The 11,967-nt window shown below is 33.8% G+C and overlaps 1 protein-coding gene across 1 annotated transcript; it reads left to right on the top strand.

Moving 5' to 3' along the window:
• Positions 1-3,981: 3,981 nt before the first annotated feature.
• Positions 3,982-10,710, top strand: LOC109378711 (protein ECT2-like; the record flags this gene model as incomplete). The annotated part of the gene is made up of 6 exons (XM_019635010.1): positions 3,982-4,094; positions 4,860-4,990; positions 5,135-5,250; positions 5,349-5,411; positions 6,740-6,962; positions 10,574-10,710. Coding segments are annotated over exons 1-6 (717 nt in total), but the record flags the coding sequence as incomplete, so codon positions are not given.
• Positions 10,711-11,967: the final 1,257 nt, after the last annotated feature.

An 11,967-nucleotide genomic window follows, 5' to 3' on the forward strand; every position in this document is an offset into this window, starting at 1 on the left:
CTTCAAAGAAACTTTATGTTGTCAAGCAAGAGGCAAGTAATTCTAGAATGAGATTAGTCTTCTAAAAATATTACTAATAGCTTTTCTGATAAGGTAAATTCTTAATTAAAATGTTCTTTCCCTCACCTAGTGGTTCTGGGGAAGCATTCAAATGGACGCCCGAGCTGGAGAAACTATGTATTTGTATGAAAAGGTATGCTTTTTGTTTGTACCTTAGTCATTTGTTTTGTGAATCTGATTATATGAAGATGACACTTTTCTGTTAAAAAAGAGCATGGTATAGTTAGCATATATATTATCTTTTACATCGTTTTTTGGAATTGAGAATAATTAAACAATTGGATATGGAGTAGTCTATTAGAGATTTAAGTGAAACAATTCAACATAATGATTATTATTTTAATCTCATATGTCATCCTGTGCTAATATTTGGTGATACTGTTATGAACAGTAACATTCTTGTCTTCAGAAACTTAGAACCTTAAGCGAAAGATAGGTTTGCAGACAGTTATAGTGCAGCATGAATGTATTGTAATTGAGTAATGTATTCTGACTAGCCTCACTCTGAGACACTTAGACTGGATTGGAAAGAGCACATAAATGTTGAGCCAATTTACTAGGCTAATCTGGTTAGGATGTTCAACTTAGCAGGTGGAAAGGGGGTATAAAAGTTTGAAATTACATTAAAATAGCAAGTCACTTAGTATGGCTTTAGAAAAGTGTGGGAAAGATAGAAGGCCAACAGATAAATCTTACTAGGTGGGCAGAATCGAGAAGTTTGGATTTTATCCTGTAAGTATTGAGAGCCACTGAATATTAAGGGAAGAGATGTCATTTAAAAAATGACTGCCATAGTAGAATGTAGGCAAGGAAAATCGAGCCTCTGTCCTGGATCTTGGTGAAGAGTGGTATTATTTACTCAAATGTGACATAAAGCTATAAAAAGCAGGCTTTAAGGGAAGATTTACCTCCGTTTGGGATTTAATCATTTGGAATGTAATATTGAGGATGAGGTGTGGATTTATTGTGTTTCTATAAAATCCAAACAGGTACTGTATTGTTCTCTTCAGACTCTACTGGTTGTTAACATAAAGGTAAAAAAATATGCTTTAGATTTTGGGAGAGAGCTCTAAAAATCAAGTGTTATTTACAAATACTGGAGAACACTATGTCTAGCACTGTGCTAAATGGTAGGGATACAGTGAACAAAGTGTGAATGGTTCCTGCCCTCCTGGAGTTTATGGCCTAACCAGGGGATAGACAGCAACACACTTACAGGCAAATATGTAATGGTGATGGTGGCATGAAGAAAAAGAATGAGGTGCTTAGGGTTAGACAATTACAGTGGTCTCTGGACTATTATGTTTTATGAAGCTTCTGAATTACCTGGCAGAATATGTAGTTGTAAAATTATTGTGCAAAATCCAGAGTTTGCCAGACTCATAAACATATTTTTCTTTTGTTTCTGTCTCCGTAAAGAACCATGGAAGTAAAAGTGAGCGTTTGTGCTTTTGATTGCAGGCTAATACACCTGAGCTCAAGAAATCAGTGTCACTGCTTTCTCTAAATACTCCAAACAGCAATCGCAAAAGACGTCGTTTAAAAGAGACACTTGCTCAGCTTTCAAGAGAGACAGACCTGTCACCTTTTCCTCCCCGTAAGCGCCCATCAGCTGAACATTCCCTTTCCATAGGGTCTCTCCTAGATATCTCCAACACACCAGAGTCTAGCATTAACTATGGAGGTAATGCACATTTTTCAAAATTGATCTTTAAAATGTAGTGGAATGGAATGATTATTAGAGCATATAGATAAATCTGTACTGTAGTGAATATGAAAGGCTGTACTTTTACGTAATTACTTTTGTTCTAGCTGAGGAGAAAAGCCACATGCAAATGCCTCCATTTAATGATTGCTTACTATATGCTAAGTGCTTTTTATATATTGTGTATTTATAAGGTAGATTTTATTTCTCCTGTTTTACAGGTTACTAGACTGAGGTTAGATAAGTAACTTGTTTAGGGTCACACAGCTAATTAGAAAGTGATGGAGCTGTTCAAAGAGCAAATTCTTAGCACTAGCTATACAAAATCACAGACGTCACATGAACTGTGGAGAAGATAGGTACAATGAAGTCAGAGGAGGGTGAGTTCACTTTGTCCTCAACTGATACAGAAAGACTTCGACAATTAACTCTTCTCTATTGATCATCATTTTTTCTCTCTATTTTTTGTTTTTTAGTCTGCACACAAATATGTTGTGTTTTCTAGATTTAAGAAACAATCAAAACCTTCCCTTGATCTCATGACACTCTCCACTTATTATCCTATTTCTCTCTTATTTTTCAAGAATTCTTTTCAGAGAATTACCTTGATTCATCATCTTTTTTTCTTTTCATTGTCTTTTCAACCTATTCCAGTTGAACTTCAGTTGTACTACGTGAAATTGCCCTTGCTTGGGAGACTGACAGTTCGGATGCAATCAACACCATTCAACACATGAACGGCTGCATTCCTGACACATTCTTTTCTCTTTGCTTTTGTACATTACTCGTGTCTTATTCTCCTTTGCCGCACTTCTCTCTCCAAGTATAAATGCTGAATGTTATTCCTGAGTTGTTTCTTCTGTTTTATTCTCCCTAAATGATCTCATTTAATTCCATTGCTTTAACAACATTTTTATGCTGATGACTCAAAATTTGTCTTTGCTGTCCAACTGCCTACTTAATGCCTCCTTGTCCACATCTTAAACTTAACGTCAAATTAGAGCTCTTGATTCTACCACTCAACACTATTCCTTTGCCTTTCTTCCCTTATCAGCCTTTTTTTTTTTGTACTAAGAATCTCTTAGAAAATTGCTGGGGTCTCCTAAATGGTCTCTGTAGATCAATTTTTGCCTTTTTACATGTAGCACTTATAGTTGTCTCTAAAACTATAAATTAGATCATGCCACTCCTCTGCTTAAAGTCATTCAGGCTTTGTATTACCATTGCTTTCAAATTCCTATGTAATCCTTCCTAACCTACTCTAACCTCATGTGGTATCATGCTCTTTAATAATACTCTCTAAACTTTAGTCACACCATCTTTATTATTCTTTGAATATTTCTTACTACATCCATAGCTCAAGAATGTTATATTTGCTCTCTCTGCCTTAAAGAAATCCTGTTGGGTTCTCTGTGAAGCTAAGTCCCTGTTCCACCACGCCTTCCTACCAACCCATTATCTGGTGGTTGTCTTCAGTGGTATTTATCACTGTTAGAAATTATATTTCTTTTTTTTAGCTGAGCCATCCTGCCACCTGTTGGCAGCTTAGTGGCAGCTAAGCTTGGGCCGAGAATAGAACCGGCGACCCTGTTGTTCAAGCGCTCGCATTCTTGAGCGAGCTCTTAACCAACTGAGCCATTCCGCTGGCCCTGAAATTACGTTTTTTATTTGCTTCTTTATTTTATTTGCTTCACCAAAAATGTAAGCTTTAAAGAACTTCGACTATCTTATTCTTTACTTTATTCCCAATGCCTAGTGCAGAGTAAGTACTCACTAAATATTCATGGAAGGAGTTGAAAGTCATTTTAAGGTAGGCCCAGAAAACTGAGGTGGATTTGAGAATATAAGAAGAGCAAGAATACAGTATACAAATTGAGTTTTTAGGGAATAGTGAATAGGTCAGTTTCCTTGGAGTATGGAGAAGTAAGAGTTAATTAGAAAAGGGCCTAATATTAATTGAGGCCTAATATTACAGGACTTTGAAATCAGACTGGCATGTCTGACCTGTATATTGTAATCGTCAAGGAACTTTAGAGACTCTTGAGCGGCAGAGTCATTGANTTTAAAGTTATTTTAACCTAAGTTCTATGAATGAAAGACAGGTTTTTTTGGTTAATTTTTCTTTATATTTTGATATAAAGTAGATGAACAATGATATAAAACTGTGCAAAAATTATGTATATAATTGCTTGGAACTTCCACAAATGTAGTTATTTAGAGTAAAAATTAATCATAGTTCATGTTTATATTTATAGGTTGCTGTGAGCTTGGGTACTCCAATTATGAAGCCAGAATGGATTTATAAAGCTTGGGAAAGGCGAAATGAGCTGTAAGTGTTTAGAAATTCAATAGTTCATTATGTGAGTTAAACATGTTATAAATATAAACCCATATGCCCCAAACCCTAAATTCATAGATAGTATAGAAAAAATGAGTTCAGTCTTTGGGTAGCTTAGGAAATAAAGTTTAGGAAGAGCAAAGTTATAAAAAAAATGATCAAAAGTTGAAAATTGAAAGATCTCTGTGGTATCTTTGGATTTTACCTTGTGAAATAATTTTTATGATAAAGCTTCTGAAATTATTAAGTAATAGATTAATGCATCTGGATGTTTGGATTGTATTGTATTTTGTCTTATTTTATGTTTGTCTGGTTGCATTTTAGTGGTGATTGCAATTTGTAATCTTTTCAAGCTTTCAAACCTCATAATTCCTTGCTATTGTGCTTCTTCATTACTTAAGGTGTCATGAAACTGTAGAACCCCTGGAATACATACACAATTTCATGTACAGAGCAGCGATTTGAATCTTGTAAAGATTACCTGTGATCAAATTTTGTTAGAAGTTACTTCAGGATGACTGAGGGCACATCAGTTTTATTTTTTATTTTTATTTATTATTTATTTTTTTATTTTTATTTTTTTCAGTTTTATTTTTTACCTGAAGTTTCTGTGAACATTTCAGGACCAGATGTAAAATGTTTTCAATTAATGAAATATGCTAAAACTTTGAGAATTCCTTTACAATTAAAAATTGATATACCTAATTTATTGAGTTTAAGTTAAACTGGATTTAGAAGAATACGTTTTGTTTTTAGGGATTTTTGTGCATCAGTTGATGGCTTTAGAAATGAATTTAAAGTTCCTCCTTTTCAAGATTGCGTTTTAAGTTTCCTGGGATTTTCAGATGAAGAGAAAACCAATATGGAAGAAATGACTGAAATGCAAGGTAGAATTTAACATAATTTATAAGTTACATATATTTAATTCCACTTTTCTGCCCTATCATTTCCTGGAGAATATGCCTCTTTAAAAATTTGGGTTTGGTGATAAGTATCTTGCCTTATTTATGCTTGTATACATTCCTCTTTAGGAGGTCACTACTTACCGGTTGGAGATGAAAGATGCACTCACCTTATAGTTGAAGAGAATACAGTAAAAGAACTTCCATTTGAGCCTTCAAAGAAACTTTATGTTGTCAAGCAAGAGGCAAGTAATTCTAGAATGGGATTAGTCTTCTAAAAATATTACTAATAGCTTTTCTGATAAGGTAAATTCTTAATTAAAATGTTCTTTCCCTCACCTAGTGGTTCTGGGGAAGCATTCAAATGGACGCCCGAGCTGGAGAAACTATGTATTTGTATGAAAAGGTATGCTTTTTGTTTGTACCTTAGTCATTTGTTTTGTGAATCTGATTATATGAAGATGACACTTTTCTGTTAAAAAAGAGCATGGTATAGTTAGCATATATATTATCTTTTACATCGTTTTTTGGAATTGAGAATAATTAAACAATTGGATATGGAGTAGTCTATTAGAGATTTAAGTGAAACAATTCAACATAATGATTATTATTTTAATCTCATATGTCATCCTGTGCTAATATTTGGTGATACTGTTATGAACAGTAACATTCTTGTCTTCAGAAACTTAGAACCTTAAGCGAAAGATAGGTTTGCAGACAGTTATAGTGCAGCATGAATGTATTGTAATTGAGTAATGTATTCTGACTAGCCTCACTCTGAGACACTTAGACTGGATTGGAAAGAGCACATAAATGTTGAGCCAATTTACTAGGCTAATCTGGTTAGGATGTTCAACTTAGCAGGTGGAAAGGGGGTATAAAAGTTTGAAATTACATTAAAATAGCAAGTCACTTAGTATGGCTTTAGAAAAGTGTGGGAAAGATAGAAGGCCAACAGATAAATCTTACTAGGTGGGCAGAATCGAGAAGTTTGGATTTTATCCTGTAAGTATTGAGAGCCACTGAATATTAAGGGAAGAGATGTCATTTAAAAAATGACTGCCATAGTAGAATGTAGGCAAGGAAAATCGAGCCTCTGTCCTGGATCTTGGTGAAGAGTGGTATTATTTACTCAAATGTGACATAAAGCTATAAAAAGCAGGCTTTAAGGGAAGATTTACCTCCCTTTGGGATTTAATCATTTGGAATGTAATATTGAGGATGAGGTGTGGATTTATTGTGTTTCTATAAAATCCAAACAGGTACTGTATTGTTCTCTTCAGACTCTACTGGTTGTTAACATAAAGGTAAAAAAATATGCTTTAGATTTTGGGAGAGAGCTCTAAAAATCAAGTGTTATTTACAAATACTGGAGAACACTATGTCTAGCACTGTGCTAAATGGTAGGGATACAGTGAACAAAGTGTGAATGGTTCCTGCCCTCCTGGAGTTTATGGCCTAACCAGGGGATAGACAGCAACACACTTACAGGCAAATATGTAATGGTGATGGTGGCATGAAGAAAAAGAATGAGGTGCTTAGGGTTAGACAATTACAGTGGTCTCTGGACTATTATGTTTTATGAAGCTTCTGAATTACCTGGCAGAATATGTAGTTGTAAAATTATTGTGCAAAATCCAGAGTTTGCCAGACTCATAAACATATTTTTCTTTTGTTTCTGTCTCCGTAAAGAACCATGGAAGTAAAAGTGAGCGTTTGTGCTTTTGATTGCAGGCTAATACACCTGAGCTCAAGAAATCAGTGTCACTGCTTTCTCTAAATACTCCAAACAGCAATCGCAAAAGACGTCGTTTAAAAGAGACACTTGCTCAGCTTTCAAGAGAGACAGACCTGTCACCTTTTCCTCCCCGTAAGCGCCCATCAGCTGAACATTCCCTTTCCATAGGGTCTCTCCTAGATATCTCCAACACACCAGAGTCTAGCATTAACTATGGAGGTAATGCACATTTTTCAAAATTGATCTTTAAAATGTAGTGGAATGGAATGATTATTAGAGCATATAGATAAATCTGTACTGTAGTGAATATGAAAGGCTGTACTTTTACGTAATTACTTTTGTTCTAGCTGAGGAGAAAAGCCACATGCAAATGCCTCCATTTAATGATTGCTTACTATATGCTAAGTGCTTTTTATATATTGTGTATTTATAAGGTAGATTTTATTTCTCCTGTTTTACANCAGTTATTTCTGGACCTGAAGGGAATTCTGAAGGAATTTTCTTTTTTAAAATTTTGCTGTATTTATTTTTTAGTAATCTTTATTTTCCTACAAAACTACAGAGTCTCAGGCTATATTATACTTATTTCCAGCTAGGGTTCTGAAAATTTGAAGAGGAAAGTATCTTGGAATGTTTTTTGTTTCATAAGAAACACTGAGGCATAAAAGTAGAATGAGAAGGCAGGTAGGTGTTTATCTTGGTCCTGGCTCTACCACTAATTTGTGGATCACTTTGACTTTGTGTCAGTCATTTATCCATTCTGGGAATGCAAAGTTCCCTTCTAATATAAAATGTTACACTTTTTACGTGTACAGGATCACAAGTTCAGAAAACCATGTTCGCTGATTTATTGGAGCTTTGAAGATAATTATCACTCTTTAGTTTTCTCATGTGTAACATAATTCTTTAAGCTTCTTCTGAAAAGTTAGATTACCAATATTTCAGCTATTGTTCTTTAGCTGATTTCAGGTTTAAAAATTACAAAGCCTGTGTTATTTTCTACCATGACACCAATACATACTGTCAAATTTGTAAAATCAGGAGAAATGGGAAAAGGAGTTAAAAATACCCATAATCCTATTACCCAAATACTCCTAAAATTTTGTTATATTTTCTCATTTTTATACATAGATTTTTCTTCTTTTAAACGTAGCCAGCCATCTGTCAAGTACTGCTGTATCTACTGAACACCACTAAGAAGTTGGTATTAATATTGTTTACATTTTATAGATGCCAACTGCTATACACACAGATGAAATAATTTTTCCAATGTCATTCATCTAATGTGCTGGATCCAGGATTTTATACCCTTCATATAACTTCAAAGAGTTTTCTCTGAAACTCTTATTCTACCTTGCTTTTTTTTGAAGATGAGATATAATTTACTTAGTATTGTATTAGTTTTAAGTGTACAACGTAATGGTGTGATATGTGTATATACTGCAAAATGGTCAATACCACAATAATTTTAGTTTACGCCTATCACCACACATAATTACAATGTTTTATTTCTTTGTGAGAACTTTTAAGATCTACTCTCTTAGCAACTTTCAAATATACAATAAAGTATTATTAACTATAGTCAACCATGCTGTACATTATATCCCTAGGACAGACTTATCTCATAACCGGAAGCTGTACCTTTTGACCGCCATTACCCATTTTGTCCTCTCCCTCCCCCGCCTCTAGCAACTACCAANTGTAGTGGATTATTCTGAAGAATGATTAGAAGGAAGGTAGTTTATAGATAGCCAGGCCATGAAGTAATCTACAGTGGCTTGGGCCATGAGATGATAAGGCACTGAACCAGGGTTAGTGATGCTTGGAAAGAAAAGTAAGAAGCAAACTGGGGAAATAAAGAATGATAGGAGGGAAATAAGAAGAGATGATCTCAAAGTACTAACTGGAAGAAATGTTACATTGGCAAAAATAGGAAGTTCATATTTTGGAGGAAGATAGTGCAGTTTTAGAGAAAATCCAGATTAAATTGAGGTAATAATGTCCAGTAGGCATTTGGAAAAGTTGAACCAGGTGCTTGCACTGGAGATTTTGATTAGATAAGTAGATCTGAGAATTTACTGGTTGTGGAATTATGGACACAATGGGCATTGGATGGTAAGAGCTGATCATAAAGGACTGACGCTTGAATGCAATTTAGGGGACAGGAGAAGAAAATGAACCATGCAAACAAACAGACATGTCAACTATACTGATATATTAGATACTCTATATAATAGAATTATTGTGTCTAGACACAATAATTAAATTCGGTCACTGTACGTCAGTTTTTTCCCCCTAAAGTACTTTTAATGGCAGAGGTTCCTCAATCTGGTGAGAATAGCCTGAAATAACATGGCAAGTGGGAAGTTCTTTGAAGTCTTTTATCTTTAAAAAGCTTTCCAAACTCCATAGTACACATGATTGTTTTAATAATGCTTAAGATTATTTTTCGTTGAGTAAAATTGATATACTGGGACTCTATATTGCCTCTTTTTATGTCATTCGAGTGCATGTTTTACATTCCTTTCCTATTGAAAAATTTGCTATTAGGAGATTCTGGATACAATGTGGAAATATTCTAACAATATTGATCGTAAAAAATTTCACTTTTTAGAAACTTTTCTTGAAATACGTATAAAATATACTAACACATCCTCCCTGCACTTTGGGTTGGACTGGATGTTTTATATTTTGTTAAGATACTTTGAACTAAGAATTTGCAATTGATACTGGGGTTTTTTGAGGGAGGTTTTCCTCATATACCATGTTTCTCCATGTATAAGACGCTCCCATGTATAAGACACACCTTAATTTTGGGGCCCAAAATTTGAAAAAAAGATGTATTACATGAAGTTATTGAACTCAAGTTTTATTCATCATAAAATTCATACAACTCATCACTGTCAAATGAGAGTAAAGAAAGCTACAACCACTGTATAAGATGCACGCAGTTTTTAGACCCCAAAATTTTCAAAAAAGGGTACATCTTATACATGGGGAAATATGGTACATGAAAAGCTTTCCATTGTAATTGGGTAATCTTAACCTTTTCGTTCTTTTTAACTTAAATTTTTCTATATGTTACTTTCCATTTTATTATTTAAGCTTTTTATTTTGAAATAATTTCAGATGGCAAAGAAACTGCAAAAATAGTACAAAGATTTCTGAACACTACTCAAATTTCTCAAATGGAAATATTCTGCCATGTTTGCTTTAACATTCTTTCACATTCTCTTTTTCTACACACATGTATTTTTTATATCTGCAGTGTTTTGAGAGTTAAGTTGCAGATACAATGTACTGTACCTTTACCTCTAAATACTTCAATTTGTATTTTCCAAAATATAGGGACATTTCTTGTATAGCTACATACAGTACAAGTATTGTAATTAGGAAATTAACATTAATACTATAATTTACTCTACAGACATTGAAATTTTACCAGTTGTTCTGCTAATGTCCTAAGGTCCTTTTATCAAAAGAAAAAGTTCCTTTTATCTCTTGATCCAAACCAGGATCACAGGTTACATTGTCCTAGCTTCTTCTAATCTGGAACAGTTCCTCAATCTTTGTTTTCAATGACCTTGAAGTTTTTTGAAGAGTTCAGGCCATTTATTTAGTCAAATGCCTGTCTACTAGGAGTCATTGATTTTTTTTGACAATATTTTTTTCCTGACCTCATCTTATGAGGAAATTTTACTTTAATGAAAATCTATGTGGTGGTATATTTATAAGAGTAGGTACACTTCCCTTTTTCTGTTAAATCTGTGCAATGTTTGGTACTTATAGCTGTCCTCCATTTTAAATCATTCCTCCTTTTTACCTTTTAGAAACACCAAAGTCTTGTACTAAGTCTTCTAAAAATTCCACTCCAGTTCCTTCAAAGCAGTCAGCCAGGTGGCAAGTTGCAAAAGAGCTCTATCAGACTGAAAGTAATTATGTAAATATATTGGCCACCATTATTCAGGTAAGAGTTTGGTTGCAAAATGATTTCTGTTCCACTATTTCAAAGTAAAAAATCTAAAAGATTTTATTTCTTATAAGAAAATTACATAAGCATAGAATTTGAGCACAGATATTAAAAATGAAAATGTGTGACGAAAACCGCTGTTAGGAAAATGCCATAACTGTAATAGTAGCTTTTATTCATGCAGAAATAGTACCATTTTTAGAATGACTTTAAAGAGAGAAGGATCCTCAATAGATGATTATAGATGGGACCGTGTTTAATTCAGAACTTTGCAAGTTCCTTGTCAAGATACTGTATTTACATCTATATTTGCAAGTGGTAGATAACTTTTTCTGAAAGTGTATGTTCTAGAGTCATTGCTTTATCAAGTACTGTACATATGTGAAAAAAGCAATAGCAATGAAGTGTAACGATATGGATGTCAGTAATTTTTTGGATTTATTTCTACAGGCTTTTATAAAATTATTTTTGAATTACATTTAATATACAATATTATATTAGTTTCAGGTGTATGACATAGTGATTAGACATTTATATAACTTATGAAGTGATGCCCCCATAAGTCTAGTACCCACCTGACACAATACATAGTTATTACAACATTATTGACTATATTCCTTACACTGTATTTTACACCCCCATGACTATTTTGTAACTACCAATTTGTACTTCTTAATTTCTTCCCCTTTTTCACTCACCCCACAACACCCCTCTCATCTGCCAATCATCAAAATGTCGTCTGTATCCATGAGTTTGTTTCTTTTTTGTTTGTTCATTTATTTTTTAGATTGTTTAGATTACACATATAAGTGAACTCATGGCATTTGTCTGTCTCTGTCTTACTTATTCCACTCAGCACAATACACTTTAGGTCCATCCATGTTGTTGCAGATGGCAAGATTTCATTCTTTTTTTATGGCTGAGTAATATTCCATTATATATACTAGTATGTATCATTTCTTCTTTCTCCATTCGTACATTGATGGACACCCAGGTTGCCTCCATATCTTGGCTATTGTAAATAATGACGCAGTGAACATAGGGATGCACATGTCCCTATGAAGTAGTGTTTTGGATTTCTTAGGATAAATACCTAGAAGTGGGATTACTGGGTCCTTTTTTGTCACTTGGTATAGCCTTTGTTTTAAAGTCTTATTTTGTCTGGTATAAGTAGTACTATCCCAGCTTTTTGTTGTTGTTGTTTTCATTTTCATAAAATGTCTTTTTACATCCCTTTACTTTCATTCTGTGTGT

Source organism: Hipposideros armiger, unplaced genomic scaffold, assembly GCF_001890085.2.
Source record: "Hipposideros armiger isolate ML-2016 unplaced genomic scaffold, ASM189008v1 scaffold_2687, whole genome shotgun sequence".
NCBI lineage: Eukaryota > Metazoa > Chordata > Mammalia > Chiroptera > Hipposideridae > Hipposideros > Hipposideros armiger.